The sequence below is a fragment of the Prunus avium genome, chromosome 2 (genome assembly GCF_965620075.1).
Source record: "Prunus avium chromosome 2, drPruAviu1.hap1.1, whole genome shotgun sequence".
Classification (NCBI taxonomy): domain Eukaryota; kingdom Viridiplantae; phylum Streptophyta; class Magnoliopsida; order Rosales; family Rosaceae; genus Prunus; species Prunus avium.
In genome coordinates, this window is record NC_142285.1 from 42,101,378 (window position 1) to 42,123,852 (window position 22,475).

At 38.0% G+C, this 22,475-nt stretch overlaps 3 protein-coding genes and 1 pseudogene across 7 annotated transcripts; 3 read left to right on the forward strand and 1 right to left on the reverse strand.

The window, feature by feature from the left end:
• The first annotated feature begins 636 nt into the window (after positions 1-636).
• LOC110767720 (cytochrome P450 704C1-like) lies at positions 637-5,073 on the forward strand. Of its 4 annotated transcripts, XM_088248231.1 has the most exons (8): positions 637-768; positions 896-1,044; positions 2,995-3,047; positions 3,245-3,432; positions 3,509-3,799; positions 3,901-4,221; positions 4,335-4,538; positions 4,650-5,073. In XM_088248231.1, the coding sequence occupies exons 1-8, from the start codon at positions 652-654 to the stop codon at positions 4,854-4,856; spliced, it is 1,530 nt and encodes a 509-aa protein (XP_088104357.1). In that variant the 5' UTR covers positions 637-651; the 3' UTR covers positions 4,857-5,073. The 4 variants fall into 4 exon arrangements, with proteins under 4 accessions (XP_088104357.1, XP_088104358.1, XP_088104356.1 ...); XM_088248232.1 differs by lacking the exons at positions 637-768; positions 896-1,044 and adding an exon at positions 1,779-2,100 and having other exon boundaries at positions 2,844-3,047; positions 3,217-3,432; XM_088248230.1 differs by lacking the exons at positions 637-768; positions 896-1,044 and adding an exon at positions 2,405-2,578 and having other exon boundaries at positions 3,217-3,432.
• Positions 5,074-5,302: 229 nt separating this feature from the next.
• Positions 5,303-8,187, forward strand: LOC110767608 (pentatricopeptide repeat-containing protein At5g66520 pseudogene; annotated as a pseudogene).
• A 3,701-nt stretch (positions 8,188-11,888) lies between these two features.
• LOC110767600 (cytochrome P450 704C1) lies at positions 11,889-14,466 on the forward strand. Of its 2 annotated transcripts, none has more exons than XM_088248233.1 (6): positions 11,889-12,239; positions 12,579-12,794; positions 12,895-13,185; positions 13,292-13,612; positions 13,739-13,942; positions 14,068-14,241. In XM_088248233.1, the coding sequence occupies exons 1-6, from the start codon at positions 11,928-11,930 to the stop codon at positions 14,110-14,112; spliced, it is 1,389 nt and encodes a 462-aa protein (XP_088104359.1). In that variant the 5' UTR covers positions 11,889-11,927; the 3' UTR covers positions 14,113-14,241. The 2 variants fall into 2 exon arrangements, with proteins under 2 accessions (XP_088104359.1, XP_021826876.2); XM_021971184.2 differs by having other exon boundaries at positions 11,891-12,239; positions 14,064-14,466.
• A 3,240-nt stretch (positions 14,467-17,706) lies between these two features.
• Positions 17,707-19,736, reverse strand: LOC110767734 (alpha-L-fucosidase 1). Its single transcript, XM_021971364.2, has 3 exons — positions 19,127-19,736; positions 18,791-19,030; positions 17,707-18,465 (listed from the first exon to the last, which is right to left on the reverse strand). The coding sequence occupies exons 1-3, from the start codon at positions 19,666-19,668 to the stop codon at positions 17,772-17,774; spliced, it is 1,476 nt and encodes a 491-aa protein (XP_021827056.2). The 5' UTR covers positions 19,669-19,736; the 3' UTR covers positions 17,707-17,771.
• Between the last annotated feature and the right edge of the window lie 2,739 nt (positions 19,737-22,475).

Sequence of the window (22,475 nt, forward strand, 5' to 3'; positions counted from 1 at the left end):
GAAGGAGTTGATGTATATATGTCTTTCGGATCATATATAAGGTTCTCACTATAGAAGGACTCCATCCTTTGCTTTCATTGGGCCCAATCTCACGATCCACGATCCCTCCACATGTATTGAATAAGAAAGCCCATGTCATTGTTTTGGGTTGGGTTGCCTTGGGCCCAACCGAGGCTGCAATACCGCCGAAGCGGCGAAGATGAAATCGATAACCATTCTCAGTCACTGAAGCTGCGGCAGAGTAAAATGGTGAGAGTGAACTTGTTCACGTTTCAGATAAACGGCTTCGATGGGCATGACCGAGTTTGTATTGTCGTGCCTGAACATCTGAACTGTAATCCTCCTATTACGACATGTTTTTATTTCGAAGAAATTAATTGTTGCTAAATTTATCTGCAATTGTTTGCGGTTGGAGGATTCTTTTCAACTGAAACTTATGCTGAAGATATACAAACAAATGTGAAATATGGGGTTCTCTTCTCTTTTAGTTTAAATTTTAATCTATGTTTTCTGTGCTTGCTTGCTGCTTTTGATGATGCTTAAAATTTAAAACATGGGCTTCCTTTAGAAAGTTGTGTAAAGAAATATGAAATCTCGCGTCCAAATTCTAATCCCTTTTTATTTCCTGAGTATGATAAAATTTTAAGCACCATGTTGAAGATGGGCTTCAATGCATTTTGCTTGCCTGGCAGGAAGATTGTCGTCTTCACGGAGTTGCTGAAACATTTTAGAAGTGATGCTGAGATAGCTACGATCATTGGTCATGAGGTATGAAGATTTCATTGTTTGGTTTTGTTTACTTCTTTAGAGCTGTTATATGATTTGATTGGTTAATTAGTTGAACAATTGTGTGAAGATAATAAGATGATAAAGTTCTCTTTCTGGGTGGTGATAGGTTGGGCATGCGGTTGCTCGACATTCTGCAGAGGGCATTACAAAGAACCTGTGGTTTGCAATCATGCAACTGATACGTTATCAGTTTGTTATGCCTGATGTTGTCAACACAATGTCCAATCTTTTCTTAAGGCTTCCTTTTTCCCGAAGGTACAGTACAGTTCATACACTTCCTACCTTTTCAGTAATAACATCATATGATTAATTCTTGTTAGTGTTGGCTGCATTCCTGGTTTGGTTGCAAACATAGATGGCGTCTTCTTTATTTATTTCTCCCTAAAGGTTTTGGCTTAGTGTACTAATTGAATACTATAGACGGCATCTTCTTTTTGAATATTACCCCAATTTTATAAAATTTCTAAAAATCCTTATTGAATACTGATGTACACCTCTTAAGTATAGGGGTCCTATTACAAGCTTTCATTCATAGTACACTTTTTTTTTTAAGAAAAAAAAAAGGAGGGTTAATAAAACAAATCAGCATATTTATTTCTTATATTCTTCCCCTCGTATTTTCCTGGAAATTTTCAATGTCTAATGCTGCCTCTGTTAAAGGTAACCCATTAATTGGTAATGGTATCAAAATAAGACCTCCCTCCTCCACCTACATACCCACTGCCGTCACCGCCTCTATATCTGCCTCCTACCTACGTTCCATCTCATCTCCATATGGATCCCCACACTCATAGCTCCATATCATCATCATTTTATAATAATAGCCCAATTCTAGGCCTTGAGCTCAATGAATCAAATCACTTCAAATTGATTGTTTTAAGACAAATAATGTAACATAAGTGCATACATCCTATTTAGGGGTACCGTATAATGTATTTCGACGATTGGACCCTTCTATATTTTAGGTTACCCTTAACAAAATCATTAAGTTGTTTGGTCATATAAAATGTGCAAAATTACACAGTTGGTGAGATGAAACGGAAACATTAAATGTGCATAATCCTTGAAAGAGAATCTAAAAACTCAACGGTGTCTGCATCTCAGAAATATGATATCTTTATTTTAAGAAAAATAAGGTTACTCAACCTCAGTGTCATTGTGTGTGTATATATATATACGACGATGATACAGGGTTTCTTTTCGTCATCATCCTTAGCCATGAGTTCTGTCATGGACTTTCTTTCTACTCCTTTACCTCCCATAGCAATAAGCTTATCAGTAATTTTAGCTATACTTGTGATCATATCCCATGCTAGAAGATTGGGCACTGAGGACAAAAAGAGATACCATCCTGTTGTGACAACCTTCTTAAACGTCCTGATCAACTTCTCTAGGCTACACGATTACATGACTGAGCTTGCACGCAAACACAAAACTTACAGTCCTCTCAGCACACCCAAACTCACTCCAAGACAAAGCCAAAGGACAGTCATGCAAAGGACCAACGGTCATCTCTCTTGTGCTAACGTGTATAGATGAGATAGAGTTATAGAATATACCTCTATACCTTTTTTGTGCCCTAGCTCTCTCTAGGGTTTTCCTTTTCTGTATAAAAGCAATAGCTCAGGAATCGTAAAGGCACGCTGGGCCATTCTGAATATGTGAAATACATTTGTATCTCAACTTTCCTCTTCTGTAAAACCTTCTAAAGAACTTTCATAAGTTATGCTAACAGCTGTTATCACTTCCCCTTCTGCAACCACGTGGTCAGAGCATAAATTGGCTGTAAGTAAGTCGTCATAAAGAAAACATTATTATTTGGGATTCCATTATAACCTTGTGGGTGGCCAAACGAGGCCTTGGATTATGAATTTGATGTCACTCCACTGGGAGATAAAGTGGTGCTGTAACATTATATATATGTAACAAGTGTTTCTTTCGTTCATCATCGGATGAGTATCATGGATTTTCTTCCTATTTCCTTACCTCCCATTGCAATAAGTTTAGCAGTAATTTTAGCTATACTTATGATCAGAGTCCATTTGGGTACTGAGAAGAACAAAAAGAGATATCATCCTGTTGTCGCAACCTTCTTAAGCGCCCTCATCAACTTCTCTAGGCTACACGATTACATGACTGAGTTAGCATGCAAACACAAAACTTATCGGGTGCTTAACTTGTTCACAAATTTTGTTTTCACCACAGATCCTGCAAATGTGGAATATATCCTCAAAACAAACTTTGCAAACTATGGCAGGGTATGTGTTCAATTGTTCTTAAGTAACTACTATATCAATGCAATTACATATCTTGTCCTTCCTTACTTTCATTCATCTAACATATTTTATATACTAAAACTATTGAAGCAAATTAACATGCCAAAGATTTCAAACATGATTAGCTCCAAATCCTGACCTGCTGCTGCAGGGGTTGGACCTCTACAACATTTTGTCAGATGGTTTGGGTAGTGGGATCTTCGCCGTGGATGGCGAAAAATGGGTACATCTAAGGAAGGTAGCAAGCAGTGAATTATCAACCAAAGCAGTGAGAGACTTCAGCGGTGCTGTTTTCAAAAGCAATGGTGTAAAACTTGCTCGGATAATTTCTGAAGCTGCAACCTCCGACCAAGCAATAGACATCCAAGTAAGCTTGCATTGCATTGTTATTTGATTTCTTCTGTAGATATTTTAATCTTGACGTTTTGTTTGTTTTTGGGAAGAATTTGTTTATGAAAGCAGCCTTAGATTCAATCGTCAAGGTTCTCCTTGGTATCGAAGTAGACACCATGTATGGGACAAATGAAGAAGCTACCCGGTTTTCCAATGCTTTTGATGTACTAAATGAGCTGACCTTGTATCGTTGCGTTGATTTCTCCTGGAAGATTAAAAAGTTGTTAGACATTGGATCAGAAGCCATGCTAAGGAAGAATTTAAAAGTGGTAGATGAGTTTGTTTATAACTTAATCAAAAGCAAGACTGAAACAGTTGCAAATTCAGGAGATGATCCACATGTGAGTTATCTTCTGGCTTCCAGTCCATATCTGTTTTGTTCTAGATTATTTGAATTAAATTATTATTATTATTATTTTTAATGCAACTGAATGAGTGGCAGTTGAAGAGAAGAGACATTGTTTCGAGGCTTTTGGAATCGAGGGAGACTGATCCAAAGTACTTGAGAGACATGATCTTCAGTTTGGTTGTTGCCGGAAAAGACACAACGGCTAGCACTCTTTCATGGTTTATTTATATGATCTGCAAGCATCCTCATATACAGGAAAAGATTGCACAGGAACTTAGAGAAGCAACAAATGTGAAGGATAATTCAAGCATTGATGAGCTTGCCGACAACCTTACTGAAGAAGCCCTTGACAAAATGCAATATCTGGTTGCAGCTTTGACTGAGACAACCAGGCTCTACCCTGCAGTTCCATTGGTAATTTTATCTTTTAGCATCTGAAATCTAATGCCTGAATTTGGATCTATTCTATCCTTTATTTTTTCACTTATCAATGAACAAAGTATCAAGTTTGTGTCATGGTGTCATAGAATGCGAAGATTTGTTCATGTGACGATACTTGGCCAGATGGATTTAGTGTAAAAAAAGGGGATATGGTGGGATACCACGCTTATGGCATGGGGAGGATGAAATTTCTATGGGGTGATGATGCAGAAGAATTTCGGCCAGAGAGATGGCTCGACGAAAATGGGGTTTTCAAGCAAGAAAGCTCTTTCAAATTCACAGCCTTCAGTGTAAGGAAAGAATGTTGAGATATCATCACTGACACATATTACACATGTTTTCTTGTTTGCTGGAGAGAAATTATTTTAATTCTGAAGAAATTTAAATTATGATTTACACAGGCCGGTCCAAGGATTTGTCTGGGGAAGGACTTTGCTCATAGAGAGACGATGATGTTTTCTGCTGTACTTGTTGGCAGCTACATATTCAAGCTGAGGGATGAGAACAAAGTGGCCAACTACAAGACCAAGATCACCCACCATATCGAGGGAGGCCTTTATGTGCAAGCGTCTCCAAGATTTGCGCATGCAATGCAAGACCTTAATTAGATATATGTATGCCTTAAACTTCCAGTACTTTTTCTATATATTTATTGTATTGCTTCTTAATTATCATAACAAAAGAAGCAGCCTATAGTTCGTTCATTACGTATTTGATGACACAAATGCGTTCTGCTGTAAGCATTACTGTTTTGCATTGGACCAACCTTATCACTATATTATGAATAATTGCTCGATCTCCAATAAAATTAATTATCTTCCCTTATGTTGTAATGATATATTTCTTTCTTTCATCTCATTGAAATCAAATGTGATACGGTTGAAAATAGATCTTGGACATTTTCTAACTTTAAAGATAAAATACCACGGAATTAGAAGGTACTTGAGATAGCCAACTCACTTTTACAGTTGACCAGAAGTATGCAGCACGCACCCTAGTAACAGCTCAGCCAGAGATAGGCTCGCATGATCGCATCGGCCCTTGAAAATTCGGAAGACCGAGTGTCATTTACTTCCGGTCGTACCTGGGTTTGAATGAGACAACCAGGCTATACCCAGCTGTTCCACTGGTAATTATAATTCAAACACAATTGCAAGGCTAAGCTGATATAAACAACATTGTCTGCTGACCCTTCTGAATTTGAATCTTTATAATTACTTTTAACAAGTTTTATTCGTATTAGCGTGTGGTCGTTCTGATTCAATTAAAAAAGATAAGCTGAAGATATACAAAGGAGTGGAAAGGTGAAATATTAAGACTTGGGCTTCCTTCAAAATGATATATAAATCTCTCTGCCATTTAAATCTCCAGAGAATGAATGGTTGAAAATCCAAATGCCAAGTCTTAGGAGCACACTACTACACTTGCTCGAGGAGTTCAAGAACATTAGAGAGCTTAAGAAAATTCATACCCAAATCATAAAGTCTCCATTTTTATCCACAGATGACCAAGCTTTCCTCATTACCCGTCTCCTATTCTTCTCCGCCATTTCTGATTCTGATTCGGGTTCTCACAGATACGCTGCCCATGTCTTTCGGGTCATAAAGGATCCGAATCTCTACGTCTATAACGTCATGATCAGAGCATATGCGTGTACAAAAATCAGTAGTGAGGATGAAACTCTTTCTTCCTTTGGGTCCTTGTTGCTGTATAAGCAAATGCTCTGCGATGGCATTTCCCCTAATTGTCTCACTTTTCCGTTCCTTGTAAAAGAATGCACGAGTAGGTCTGATGGCGGCACAGGCCGGAGTTTCCATGCACAAGTCATTAAGTATGGGCTCGACAATGATGTTTTTGTTCAAAATTCGTTGATTGGTATGTACTCTGCATGTGGGTTTCTGAATAGTGCACGTACATTGTTTGATGAAATGTTGGAAAGGGATGTTGTTTCTTGGAACTCGATGATAAAGGGGTATTTGAGAAGTGGGAATCTTGATGAGGCATTGAATCTGTTTGGGAAGATGAACATGAGAAACATCATTACTTGGAATTCCTTGATTACTGGGTTTGTTCAAGGTGGTCGGCCAAAGGAGGCCTTGGAACTTTTCCATGAAATGCAGATCACTAGTGGTGATATGGTTAAACCGGATAAGATCACAATTGCCAGTGTCCTCGCAGCTTGTGCTCATCTTGGTGCAATTGATCATGGGATATGGGTGCATGCGTACCTGAGGAGAAGTGGCCTGGAGAGTGATGTGGTTATTGGGACAGCTCTGGTTGACATGTACGGTAAGTGTGGATGTGTGGACAAAGCGTATGAGGTCTTTCAGGAAATGCCCAACAAGGATACTCTGGCATGGACAGCTATGATTTCAGTGTTGGCTCTCCATGGGTTTGGAAATGAGGCTTTTGATATTTTTAAACAGATGGAAACAACTGGGGTGAAGCCAAACCATGTGACATTTGTCGGGCTATTGTCAGCTTGTGCTCATTCTGGTTTAGTAGAGAGAGGTCGCTGGTGTTTTGATGTGATGAAGCGTGTTTACGTAATTGAACCGCAGCTCTATCACTATGCATGCATGGTTGATATTCTTAGTCGTGCTGGGCTGATTGAAGAGGCAGAACGGTTTATAAGAAGCATGCCAATGAAGCCAGATGCATTTGTTTGGGGTGCATTACTCGGAGGCTGTCAAATACATGGAAAGGTCGAGTTAGGAGAAAGGCTGGCGCAATATTTAATTGGTTTGGAACCTCTGAACCATGCTTTTTATGTTAACTTGTGTGATATATATGCCAAAGCTAATAGATTTGATGACGTAAAGAGAATCAAATCCTTAATGAAAGAAAGAGGGATAAAAAAGGAAGTCCCAGGCTCTAGCATGATTGAAATCGATGGGATTGTTCTTGAATTCTCTGTGAGAGGATCACCAGATGTTGTAATGGAGGAAGCATTGTTGGTCTTGTATCAGTTGAATAACGATATCTAAATAGAAAGGCATGCGCTTTACAGAATCACTCTAATGAGAATCATGAAAAGTCAGTTGGGGTGCAGTTTTCATGAGGAAATGCAGGTGTCTATTTGTTTTCAATGAAATGTTTCATAGGTAAGTGGATGAGAACTATGATCTTGCGATCTGAGAAGTTAACGATCATCAAGCACCCTTATGGAATGAGCTCACTTGCTGGAAGAAATTCCTCAAGGTACGCTCTAATATTCAGTCTGTGCTCGACATTTGTCTTCAGTTTGCTAGTGAAATTATCTGATTAACCCCTTCAGACACACTCTTCCTCCTCTGTATATGATAAATCCATTGACCATATACGTTCTTCATCCTCATGAGTGTCATTGGGAAGATAAGCAGGAAAAAAAATTATATTTGGGAATTCCGTTATAACGGGGTTTGTTCAAGGTGGTGAGCCAAAGGAGTCCTTGGACTGTAAGTTTATGATTGAATAGCTGTTACTGGTAGCTTTCAAAATCTATCTAAATATTGTATGAAGATCCACATTTATTAAAGAATAAATCAAAGAAGTGGGTGCAACACGAGGACTTCGGAGAAGGTCACCCATCCTAGTAGGCTAGTACTACTCTCGCCCAAAGGAATGGTTCCCTCTTGAAATTCTGATTTTCAAATTGCTGTGCAAATGCTATTATAGTTTGGTGTCTAGCTGTCAGAAATGGCTACTATATAAAGATTTTAGTATTACTGATAGATTGGCAGAGGAGGAAATTGCGTTGCTGATAGATTGGCAGCTCTAGGCCTGCAACTGGAAGGGCTTGGGCTTTTTCTCTTGGAGGATTTGAGCTGGGTTTCAAGCCTCAAAAGGTTGTCTGAGCACAAAAAAAAATATATATAAAAATTGGCTAGCTTTTGTTAAATCACACACACCAAAATATATTTATATATATATGAAACCAGGTGTTTCTTTTCTTCGTCATCCCCAAGAGTGTCATGGATTTTCTTTCTACTCCGATACCTCCCATAAGTTTAGCGGTAATTTTAGCTACACTTATGATCAGATCCCATGCTAGAAGATTGGGGGCTGAGAGCAAAAAGAGATACCATCCTGTTATCACAAACTACATAAACACCCCGATGAACTTCTCTAGGCTAGACGATTACATGACAGAGTTGGCATACAAACACAAAACTTAAAAGGGCGCTGAACTTGTTCATAAATTATGTTATCACCACTGATCCTGCAAACGTTGAGTACATCCTCAAAACAAACTCCGCAAACTAGTATTCCAGAAACATTGAAAACAAAAGTCACATTTAAAGTGCAATAACATTAACATGCACAAACCCACGTACACTATCTCTTCCCAAGGCTGCAAAGTGCAGTAAGCCATTGCATGAACCATCCTAAAAAGATTATTGCTCATTAGTAAGATAAACATGGAAAATGCAAGAGTTAGGAATTATGCTCATGGAAATTTAAAGATGGAAGAACAATATAAAAATGAGTAACAGATCATGATCATGAATATATATATATGGGTTTGAATATTAAATAAAAGAACAGGGATCCTAAAAAGCTTGAATAAGTAATTTACCTGATGGGATGGATGGGCAAATGAGAAATGACAGTACGTATGTGGTGATGGGTTATTTAACGCTTCTAAGAGACTGATACAAGCAGCCAGGAACTGTGAAGGATCTTCAGCTACTAACCACCAACGGTTTCCTTTAACAGGGTTTGTTGCTGAATCAAACATATCATCAACGTGATTATCCACGAATGCTAGTCGCCCCTCATGTGAAAGCTTTTCAACACCGCCGGCATACAGGTTTGCTAAATAAATCTTCAGCCAACATAATCCAGACTTCCTAATGGTCATCCTTCAGCAAATTCAGGGACTCCTTGACAGAGATCAGAACTCAAATTATTCAAATGCGGATGGATGCATTGGGTATGTTCGGCCTCGGAAATCAAGACTCGGTGGGATAATAAAAGCCGTCTTCATATATTTAAACAGTATAGCCGCGCGGCTATACTATTTAAATATATTATTTGTAAACGTATAGCCGCGCGGCTGTACAATTTAAATTTATTATTTGTATAGCCGCGCGGCTATACTATTTAAATCTATTATTTTAAACAGTATAGCCTCTCGGCTATACTATTTAAATATATTATTTGTACAGTATAGCCGCGCGGCTGTACTATTTAAATCTATTATTTTGAACAGTACATCAGACAAATATATGCTTGTAAAATTTGTATTTATAAAAATAAAAAAAATAAAAAACCAATGCCGGGGATGAACCCTAAAGAATGTACGAGCAGGGTTGGTGGCTTCCCGGGCCCGAGCTTCAATGCCCAAGTAAATGTTGAAAGAATGTACGAGAATGCGGGGGTTGATATTTTTGTTCAAAATTCGTCGAAGAGTATGCATTCAACATGTGGGGGTTTTGGAGAGTGCACGTAAATTGTTTGATGAAATGATGATTGATTGGGATGTTGTTTCTTGTTGGGTAATCTTGATGAGGCATTGAATCTGTTTGGGAAGATGAACAAGAGAAACATTATTACTTAGAATTCCGCAATTAATCTCAGTATTCATTCATTTCTTACCAAACTCAATTATTTTTGTAGAAAGCTCATGTTAATTATTTTTGGATAAGAGCATGTCCCACAGAAATTTGGTCAGCCATGTGATTTCTTTCCAATCTTCTGCACACACCATGCACCACAAAGCTTGCGGCCAACTTTATATTATAGCCAGTTTGTTTTTTGCAGACTTTATATGATAAGGCAACCACTTGAACTAGATGTCCTAATCCTTTAGTAGAACACCTGTTTGTTGTTCAACCCCTTCAAACACACTCTTCCTCCTGCTATACATTAATTCTTCATCATCCCCGTGAGTGTTATGGATTTTCTTTCCACTTCCTTTTCTCCAATAGCAATACGCTTAGCAGTAGTAAATTTTAACAGGTTGCTTGGCTTGTTCAGAAGTGATGTATATACCATAGATCCTGCAACTGTTCAATAGATCCTCAAAACAAACTTTGCAAACTACGGCAAGGTACATGTGAGTTATCATAATTACACATGTCACATTTTATGTTTCTTGTAATTATTGGAATTTGGAAGAAATTTGATTTATGATTTACACAGGCAGGTCCAAGGATTTGTCTAGGGAAGGACTTCACTCATAAGGGTTGTCAAAATGTCACTTGAACTTATACCTCAGTTTCAATTTGTCACCTTAAAGAAAAATTTAAGAGAAATGTCACCTTACTTTTTCAAAATCTATGATTTGTCATATGACTTTAACACATCCATTTTTAAGGGTATTTTAGTCTTTCCATTTTCAAGAAATAAAATAGAGAAAAAAATAGACATCTATCTCCCTTTCTCCCCACCCCAACCTCACCCGCCCCCAAAACACATCGTACAAGACCTCCCCTCCCCCCTACCCCCTCTTCTCTCTCTCTAACCATGTATAAATTTTTTATATAATGATTTTTCTATTTTTAAAATACCCTTGAAAATAGAAAAGACTAAAAATACCCTTAAAATGGATGGAAAATTGGATAGTGTTAAAGTCAGATGATAAATCATGAATTTTGAAAAATTATGATGACATTTCTCTTAAATTTTTCTTTAAGGTGACAAATTGAAACTGAGGTCAGGTGACATGTCTACAAAAATCCCTTCTCATAATCCGTCATCCAATCCAATAATGTCAGTTTTGAAAATTACATATCCAATCAAATCCACCAAATCCACCAAATCGTCAGAACTGATTGAAATTGAATTGGACTGGATCGGTTGATTTGAATGGATTGAATTGGATCTTATACACCCCCTAGTTGCAATACCGCCAAAGCAGCAAAGAAGCAATCTCTGCAGAGAGCCCCATCCCGATACAGCTGACGGCTGGAGTAGCCGACCGATTCTCAGTCAATGAAGCTGAGCTGCTGCAGAGTAAAATGCTGAGAGGGAAGCTGTTCACGCCACAAATAAACAGCTTCGATGGGCATGGTCGAGTTCGTATTGTCGTGCCTGGACAGCTGAACTGCAAGAATAAATATCGAAGAAATTAATTGTTGCTAATTTATCAAGAATACATATCTGCAAAGAAAAAAGAAACTATTTTTTGCTTTCTGTGCTTGCTGCTTTTGATGTTGGTTAAGATTTTAAACATGGGTTTCCTTCGAAAAGTTGTATATGTAAATCGCAAATGCAAGTCTTAGGAAAACAATCTTGCATATTTACACCGGCTCTGGCTCGAAGAATGCAAGAACCAGCCACTATGTCTCCTATTCTTCCCTGCCACTTCTCGTTTGGGTTCTTACAGCTACCCCACCGACATATTTCGAATCATAAAGATTATGAACCAAGGACAAAGGTGGTCGAGCCAAATGAGGCCTTTCATTATGAATATCTGATTGCCGTCAACTTTTAAAACTCTATCCAAGTATCAGTTGGAGATGTTGAAATGTAAAATTTGTTGTCGGTCACTTCATACATGAATTTTGTACATAATAATACTACACGTGTTTCCATTCTTCATCATCCCCGGGGCCATGAATTCTGTCATGGATTACAGCTCAAAAAATATAAAATCTTGATTTTAAGAAGAATAATGACATCCTCACTATAAAAAGCCTTGTGAGTGTGTATATATGATGATATAAGGTTTCTCTTTTTCATCAGCCCCAGCCATGAGTTCTGTCAGTGTCATGGATTTCCTTTCCACTCCCGTAGCAATAAGTTTAACAGTAATTTTCGCTCTACTTGTGATCAGATCCCATACTAGAAGATTGGGTACTGAGAACAAAAAGAGATACCATCCTGTAGGCGCAACCGTCTTAAGCGGCTTGATCAACTTCTCTAGGCTACACGATTACATGACTGAGTTAGCATTCAAAAACAAAACTTATCGGGTGCTTAACTTGTTCCAAAATTATGTTTTCACCACGGATCCTGCAAATGTGGAATACTTCCTCAAAACCAACTTTGCAAACTATGGCAGGGTATGTATATATATATCAGACTTTAGGGAGAAGTTCATGTTATTAGGAAATTTCTAATTATTATTATTATATTATTTTATTTTTAAGCTTTCGTCGCGCATTTGAAGAGAGGTCAACTACTAGGGGGGAGACTTTAATTAGAGTATCTATCAATTGTTCTTCAGTAACTAACCACTAGCCCATGCATAATTCCTTCCTTATCCTCTTTATCTAAGATATATTTTATATACGTTCTAAAAAAAAGATATATTTTATATACTAAAACTAGTGAAATATATTGTTACGTTTCAATAGAAGCAAATCAACATGCCAAAGATTTCAAATCCTGACCTGCTGCAGGGGTTGTACCTCTACACCATTTTGTCAGATGGTCTGGGTGATGGGATCTTCGCGGTGGATGGCGAAAAATGGGTACATCAAAGGAAGGTAGCAAGCAATGAATTATTAACCAAATCAGTGAGAGACTTCAGCGGTGCAGTTTTCAAAACCCATGGTGTGAAACTTGCTCGGATAATTTCTGAAGCTGCAACCTCCGACCAAGCAATAGACATCCAAGTAAGCTTGCATCAATTCTTCAATAACAACATATATAGCATTGTTATTTGATCTCTTTTTTAGATATTTTAATCTTGATGTTTTGTTTGTTTTTGGGAAGGATTTGTTTATGAAAGCAGCCTTAGATTCAATCGTCAAGGTTCTCCTTGGTATCGAAGTAGACACCATGAATGGGACAAATGAAGAAGCTATCCGGTTTTCCAATGCTTTTGATGTACTAAATGAGATGACCTTGTATCGTTGCGTTGATTTCTCCTGGAAGATTAAAAAGTTGTTAAACATTGGATCAGAAGCCACGCTAAGGAAGAGTTTAAAAGTGGCAGATGAGTTTGTTTATAACTTAATCAAAAGCAAGACTGAAACAGTTGGAAATTCAGGAGATGATCTACATGTGAGTTGTCTTTTGGCTTCCAGTACATATTTGTTTTGTTCTAGATTAATTGAATTACTAATTAGTATTATTATTATTAATGCAACTGAATGAGTGGCACTGGCAGGTGAAGAGAAGAGACATTGTTTCGAGGCTTTTGGAATCAGGACAGACTGATCCAAAGTACCTCAGAGACATTATCTTCAGTCTGGTTGTTGCCGGAAAAGACACAACGGCTAGCACTCTTACATGGTTTATTTATATGGTCTGCAAGCATCCTGATATACAAGAAAAGATTGCACAGGAAGTTAGAGAGGCAACAAATCTGAAAGATAATTCAAGCATTGATGAGCTTGCAGACAACCTTACTGAAGAAACCCTTAGCAAAATGCAATATCTGGTTGCAGCTTTGACTGAGACAAGCAGGCTCTACCCTGCAGTTCCATTGGTAATTTTAAGCATCTGAATGCAATTTTAATTGCAAGAGCTGGCTTAATTTTTTGAATTTGGATCCTTTATTTATTATTACTTATTAATGAAAAAATTAAGTTTGTGTGATGTGATGGTGTCATAGAATGCGAAGGTTTGTTCATCTGATGATACTTGGCCAGATGGATTTAGTGTCAAAAAAAGGGATATAGTGGGATACCACGCTTATGGCATGGGCAGGATGAAATATATATGGGGTGATGATGCAGAAGAATTTCGGCCAGAGAGATGGCTGGACGAAAATGGCCTTGTCCAGCAAGAAAGCTCTTTCAAACACATAGTCTTCAGTGTAAGAAAAAAATGTTACTAACACATATTACAAAATTTTATTTTTATTTTTGGTTTGGTGAAGCAAACAGAACACCGAAATCATTGTGATTCTGAAGAAATTTGATTTATGGTTTACACAGGCAGGTCCAAGGATTTGTGTGGGGAAGGAGTTTGCTTATAGAGAGATGATGATCTTCTCTGCTGTTCTTCTAGGCAGCTACATATTGAAGCTTAGGGATGGGAACAAAGTGGCCAACTACAGGACCAAGTTTACCCACCATATTGATGGAGGCCTTTATGTGCAAGCCTCTCCAAGATTTGCGAATGCAAGCCCTTAAGTAGATATATGCCTTAAACTTCCACTTTTGCTCTTAATGATCGCACTAAAACAAGCAGCGTTCTGTTGTGATCATTATTGTTTTCCATTGGACCATTGCTTCACCACCTTATCGCCATAGTATACTATGAATAATTGGTCTTCAATAAAAATAATTATCTTCTCTTATGTTGTCAATCAATGATATATTTATTTCTTCTCTTCCATCCCAGTGATTTTATACACTTCATTTTCGCTCTTGATTGAGAGTTATCTTATTTGCTTAACAGTCTCTGCAGCACCCTATTAACAGCTCGCCACAAGTAAGGTCCAACAACAACAGCCTGAAAATTCGGAAGATCGAGTGTCATTCACTCCCAATTGTACCTTGCTTGCTCTTAACAGTTGAATCAAACTAACCAATGTGATCCAACGGCTAACCAATTTGATCTAATGGTTAAAAGATAATACATTTTTTTGTTTTTTTGTCAATGATAAGGCCTGATCTAAGGGCCTTAATAAGGCCCTAACTATAGAATTCTACTCTACTAAGCTTTTGTGCTTGGAAGATCGCCGTTTGGGTGCCTTGGGCCTAATCTTGTGATCCACTAGCTGTACACGTGTGTTGAATAGAGAAGCCCACGTATCTGTTTTGGGTTGGGTGGCCTTGGGCCAACGGGGCTGGAATACAATTTTTGATTTCTGCCTTGGGCCTTAAGATACTAAAATCTTTGCTTTTTGTGATTGCCTCTTTTCATGGTTGTTAAGGGGAGATTCTTCGATAAGTATTTTATGTTAAGAATTGGTTACATACTACTAATCTTGGTCGTTGGATTGCATTCATTAAAAGTGTTGGTAGTCTCTTAGATGCAATCCAACAGCCGAGATTAGAAGTATGTAATCAATTCTTAACTTAAATACTTACTGGAAAATGCCCAGTTTTTAAGATTATACATCCCACTGAACACTCACCAACCATAGTCCGTAGCCAGAGCCGGCCTTGGGCAAGGGCCACCAAGGCTACAGCCCGGGGCCCACAGCTGAAGGGGGCCCAATTTTTTTTTTTAAACCTATGTATATATGTGTAAAAAAAAAAAAAAAGAAGGAAGTTGCCGATTGTACTTCTCAATGAAAAGGGAAGTCAATACCAACAGGAGTTGGTCCAAGTGGAAGGGGCTTGGATCCTTTAATCAAGAGGTCCTGGGTTCGATCCCAGGCACTTGCGAATAGAGCAGACTTTGTTGGGAGAGGTCCCCGCTTTGCACCCGACAGTACCTCGAGGGTTAGTCCCCGCAATCGCGCGGGGGATACCTTGGTTTTCACCAAAAAAAAAAAAGGGAAGTCAATCAATCACAATTAGTCTCTATATACTCAATCTCAAGAAACGTAAAGAGTAAGAAAGTCCTTATTAATTGTACAATATAATATAAAATAAATAAACAAATTATGGAATAAATCAAAACAGACTTTTTCAGCCACAAAACAGACTTCTCAGTTCATAACCCAACTCAAGCATTTTTTTTGGGTGATTCTCCTCTTCTCTGAACTCAAGCAATTTTTTTTTTTTTGGTGATTCTCCTCTTCTCCTCTTCTCCAAAATAAATCATCCACAAGCTAGACTAGTGCCTTTCTTTGAAGGTAATTTTTTATTTTTATTTTATATAGATACATATAGAATGTAGATGTATAAATTTTGTAAATTGTAATACATATCTTTGTTAACTTTTTCTTATTTATTATTTGATTCAACAGAAAACTTGGCTGGGATTCTTGTTCTTTATACTTGGAAGTTTCAAGTGGAAGAAAATAAGCTCAAAATCCAGGTTTTATTGTTCTTTGTTAATTAGTTTTATTGTTTTTTATTGTGTTGTGTTTATTATAAAAATTAAAAAATGTTTCCTAAGAAACAACTTTCCGGAAATCTCAAGAGACAAAGAAAGAAAAAAGAAGAAGAAATTGCTCAAAGTTTAAGAGGGTCTTTGAATAAATATTTTGTTAAACAAACCAATGCTTCACTTGAAAATTTAGATGAAGATTTACCAAATGAATATGAACAACCAATTCAATTGGAAGAATTAGTAGAAAATGAGAATGATGTGAATGAAGAAATTGGTGATCTTGATGAAAATGAAAATATTGATGAACCTTGCCATGAAAATGAATGTCAAGAAACAAGATTTGATTTGAACATTTATGATCCACGAGTTTGGGATAATCTTGATGCAAAAATGAGAGATTTACTTGTAGAAAAAGGTCCCCTAAGAGAAACTAAATATGTTAGAAAACATTAAATATGATAGCATAATTGATGATTTTGCATCTAAAAGTGCATCAAGAAGACATTTTAAATGATGTTTTGTGGTTCAGATTTCATTGCTATTTTTTTTTTGTAGGTACATGTGATGATTATTTGCTTCGATTAGTTGTGGAGGATGAAAAGAAGATTGATCAAATCAAGAAATGCTTACGGAGATTCGGGAGGAAGCATGTAGACTCAAATATGTAGTTTTCATTTTTTAATGCAATGTTTACAATCCGGGGTACTCTTTTTCCTTTGTTTGGGGTTTTGTCCCATTGGGTTTTCCCCAAACAAGGTTTTAATGAGGCCCCAAAGTGTTCTTCCTTATCTTTTGTAAATTCTTATCATTTTAATAAAATTAATTAGTTGATATATATATATATATATATATATATATATATATATATATATATATATTTTTTTTTTTAAATTTTTGGTTTAATTTGTATAAAGGGGCACACTTGAGAAAATTCGCCCTGGGCCTTAGAAAACCCAGGACCGGCTCTGTCCGTAGCTTCACTTTCCAATATGAAATTGACATTGTTTCCTTTGTGTTATGAAAAGTGCCTTAAGTTTGTCTGCCATTGTCTTTCTAGAACAGAAAACAGAGTAAACAGAAAAACACAGAGCATTGGCAGCTGGGCATAAACATATTATTATTAAAGGCCAGGAAATCAGAGCTCATTCTCTTGTGCAACATAGAAACAGCAGATGCATGAGCATCAACTTGAATGACATTGACCAATGAAGCATAATGAAGAGATTTTATCGGAGTGCAATGCAAGCATCTTTATATACAAGAAAATATTGCACAGGAAGTTAAAGGAGCAAGCAACAAATCTGAAAAATAATTCAAGGGTTTACTGGAGAAGCACATGACAAAACGCAATATCTCCGAGCAGCTTTACACTTTTTACATGACTTCATGACCAAGCCATAGTTTTTCATTTTCCATTTCCAAAGTGGGTTTCTTTCTCTAGTGTTGCAAAAAGTGCTTTAGTTTTTGTCTGTCTTGTAGTGCAGAAAACAAGGTATTTCAAACAGAGCAGGGCACGGGCAAAGAAAGAGGAATCAATCAGTGCTGTTTTTATTGTCATTGTCTACTTTCTGGGATAGAAAACAAGGTATTTCAAACAGAAAAGGCAGAGCATGGGCATCAAAAAAATGCTTCAACAAAAATATTAATAGAGCACGAGAACAATCAGTACTCGCTTTATTCTATTTCATCCCTTTTTATTTAGGTCGCTGCCCATTTGGGTGCCAAAAGGGATCAAAATGCAGACCAATGGAAGAAATTAAAGGCAATCCCTTTGATTCTTCAATTCTAATTTTTACAATTTTGCCATGGATCACTCCCTCTTCAAGTCTGTGAAGCCTCTTGAACCCCACTGTGGTTCCATTTGCCACTCTTTTACCATCCACATAAATTTCATGCCTTTTGATCCTCTGACCAAGCCCAATTGCCTCTTGAATCCTAATCACATTGAATCTCAGCCCTCCATCTGTGCCTGTACCTCTGATTTCAATCCAATGGCCCTCTTTGTCATCATCCCTTGGAGCCCAGTATGTCCGCAAATGGTCACTGTCTAGCACATTTTCAGGTCCAAAGCCTCCTCCTTTGCCTCCTCTTTGGCTACTAACTTTGACAGAACACTTCTCTGCTAAATTGTTAGAAAATATTGTATCAATTGCCCTTCTAAATTCTCTCAGTCTTTGAACATCTGCTTCTGATATAAGCCCGGTTGAGTTAGGAGGCACATTGAGCAGCAGCACACAATTTCGTCCCACTGAGTTGTAGTAAATTTCAAGTAGCTGGCTTAGCCTCTTAGGTGTTTGTGATTTATGCCAAAACCATCCTTGTCGGATCGAAACGTCGCACTCTGCCGGCAGCCAATCTGTCCCTTTTGGATCGCCATTGTTGAGATAACTGCGTTCAATTACAAGATATCGATTAGATGGTGGTTAAGATGTCATTTTCCTAAATTAACATCAAGTCATCGACCAGTGCTCATGTTGCACATGTTAAGCTAAATCAGCCACAGCTGTCAATTAATCATTACCAAAATGAAGGAAAAGTAGCATGGTTTAATTAATTATTTACAGAAAAAGTACCTTGAATTTGATTAACAAAGAGAAGAAAAATGAACTTGGTTGAACTAGAAAAACAAGAACTGAAGTTTGGCTTGCACACAGTACAAACCAGATATAGCAGATTCCACCTGAGGCACAGAAAAAATGAAAATGATACTTACTCTTCAATGCTTGCATTTCCAATTGATAGAGAGGTCCGGTTAATGGTGGACCAACATGTACTCCCAGCAAAGCCTTTCTCATTTCCAACCCATCTAACATCCGGACCCGCATCAGAAAATATGTTAATGGAGCTCTGCAACTCCTTCACCATGGAGAACCAATCTGTAAAATAATAGGACATGTTTGGTGCATTCTTACCCTTACTTCCATCAAACCAAATTTCTCTCACACTCCCATATCTATCAAGAAAAAGAAAATTATCAATAAACACTCTCTACTTTAATTACTAAAGTTAATTACTTTGGCATTAACTTTTGATTGTCTCTGGCTCTTACCTGTTGAGTAGCTCTTGCAATTGAGCTAAGTAGTATTGGTTGTATGCAATCTCATGCCCATATCTTTGATCATGCCTGTCCCAAGGTGAGAGATAGAGCCCAACATCAACCCCAAGGGGCTTGGCTGCATTGACAAGCTCCTGCACAACATCCCCATGACCATTTTTCCATGGACTTTTTTCCACAGAGTGGTCAGTGTACTTAGAAGGCCACAAGCAAAACCCATCATGGTGTTTTGCAGTAAGTATGACTAATGATATGCCTGCATCTGCTGCTGTGCTCAGCCATTGGTTTGCATTGAGCCCAACTGGATTGAAGATTGCTGGGTTTTCATGGCCTGTGCCCCACTCAGAGTCAGTGAATGTGTTCACTCCAAAATGGAGGAACATGATGAGCTCCCTTTGTTGCCATTTCAGCTGGGCATATGAGGGAAGGGGCAGAATTGGCAGTGGTGGTGTTGGCACCAGCTCAAGCCCGGAGAAGGTGAAAGTGCATAGTTGAAAGAATGTGATTGTGGACAAAAAGCACCATAGTTTAGGCATAATGCCCTTTGGTTCTTTTAGTTCTATTCTTAGTTATGTATTTAATGTGCAAGAAATAGTATTATATAGGAATGTGGAATTACAGTCATGTAATGTAAAGCTTAAGCATTTCTTTTATGGATTGCTGATGAGTCAGCGATTGTTTAGGTAGGGTTTTCAATTTCTTTATGATAATACCCATTGTGCCCCTAAGCTGATAAGTTTCACCTGGTTTATGCATGTTATCAAATTTCTGTTTTAAATCATTAGTTTTAATCCAATTTCAACTGGACTGGATTGAATATGCAATATGCAGCTTGATGTGCACTGATCTATGAACCTTTTAAACTGAATGTAAGTGGACGGAGAAGAAAATCAGGCACGAGTTGATGAACACTCCTAAAAGAAGATGAGCAAGCATGACAACAAGGTCAAGATTCTTCATATGAGGCAATGCCAACATGATTTGATTTGGACTGAATTTTACACATAATTCAGAGATTATTGAGGGATTTAGAGGTGGGACCGGGACCAGGACCAGACATGATGTAAAGAATATTCTACAAATAGAGGAAGCCAAGCATGGAGGCAAAAACGACATTGACATCCTATCTACCTTTTTGCAACAAGTTTTGTTTGCTTCACTTTGTTCTGCGCAATCCTTTGTTGTATATGATATTCACGGGTTAGTTTAGCCTTTTCTTTTCCTGTGAGCTTTTAGGCAAAACAACCACTACGTGGTTTGTCTGAGTTTAACTTTCTAGAGTTGGCCGGCTTATTGACAGTTTGTTGAAGAAATTATTGGAGAAAGGAATATGACCGGTTCAGTGCATAACATGCGCAACATAATGGGTTGTGCTCAATCGTGAAGGACAAATTGTCACTTTAATTAGGGATTCGACATTTCGGTCTCGTTTGAGCCTGCTTTTTTAGGAAGCACTTATGCTCATAAACACTTCTAATAAAAATCCTTTTGTTATAAAGATGTTGAAATTTTCATAAAAAATCAAAGTGCTTTATAGAAAGCACGAGAGAGTGCCCATAAATGCTTCTAAACTTTTTAGCCAAACGTTCTCATAAACACTTTTAGTTCTTCCAGAAGCACTCTCAAACGAGCCCATTGAAACACTTTATATGCAAAGCAAACGATTGGGAAGACAAGAATTCCAAAACAAGCACAGTAGTCTGGCCTGCTAAATGCCGCACTAAATTTAGCAGGCCAACCCATAAATCCTGGGCTAATGCATGCCTTTTGTGGATCATCTCATGAGTTAAAGCATGTAAGCTTCAGATGAGGGCCCAACTCACTGACCCGCTAATTCTATCCACCAAAGAGAGGGCAAGGAACCCAGGCAGATACCAAGCAGCACACGCTTACCCAGAATTTTTAAAAAATTATCCACGACAACTCCAATTTCCGAGAGCAAAAGGTGATGTGATAAGTCGAAGTCTGTATACCATCTCGGTCCTCACCATAGCATCGTATAGATTATAAATGCAAAAAAGTGATGTACCACAAGTAGCAATGCCAGATTACCTTTATAATACATAATACAAGAAAGATAGGCATTCAACTTTCATGTCATGTTTCAGCATTTTGCTGTCTCAAGCCCTCACCCTATTGACCGTTGAATTGTTTTAGTTTTAACAAATAATGACATATATGATATAAAGTAGCCATAAAATCTTGAAATTAATATGTTTGCATTTTCCTGACACAACATTTTGACTAAACCACCACCACCACCACCACCATAAAGGATGGTCATTGAAACTGTTTTCTGGTTATTATTGCAATACAATGAGCCTCACCTGCCAACTGCAATTCGCTCTCGCTATCCAAGACCCTCGTTACTTGCACTGCCCCTCCATTTATAAGCTTATTAACATCAATCTCGTCTCCACCACCAACCAAATCTCTCTCTCTCTCTCTCTCTCTCTCTCTCTCTCTCTCATGGAACCTCCTTCTAAGCAATCTCATGATCCTCTGCTGCTCAATACCATTGACCCCGATATCCCCTCCACTCTTCTATCAAATAAGCAACTTCATTCCGCTTTCTTGGAACTTCAAAGACTTTTGGTCCTCGTCCTAGTAGCATCAATTGAAGCCTTACTTATCCTACAAAACAAGGAACCCATTTTCCATTTCATTTATCTTTTTTGTCTTATCATTTTCTTCATCCTCAACCACTGCTTCTCCAATTCTGGTCAAGTCTATTTGGTAGACTTCTCATGTTTGAAGCCACCAAGCTCATGCAGAGTCCCCTTCTCCACCTTTCTTGGGAATGCCTCCAAGATTGAATCTTTTGATGCTCAAAGTCTAGCTTTCATGGCCAAAGTCCTTACTTCTTCAGGACAAGGCCAAGAAACCTATCTCCCACCAGCCTTGCATCACATTCCACCAAAATCCCATCACCAAGAATCCATCAAAGAAGTCCATATGGTGCTCTTCCCCATCATGGATGACCTGTTGGCCAAAACTAAACTCTCTCCCCAAGACATTGACATTCTGATAGTGAACTGTAGTGGTTTCTGTCCCTCTCCTTCTCTCTGCTCCATTCTCATCAACAAATACTCAATGAGAAGTGACATCAAGAGCTACAATCTCTCTGGCATGGGGTGTAGTGCAAGTGCTCTAGCCATTGATTTAGCTCAAAATCTTCTACGAGTTCACAACAACTCCTATGCCATTGTTCTTAGTACAGAAATTTTATCGACAGGTTGGTATGCAGGGCATGAGCAGCCCAAGTTGATCCTTAACTGCCTCTTCCGAATGGGCAGTGCAGCAATCTTGCTTACAAACAAAAAACAAGATATTAAGTCTTCAA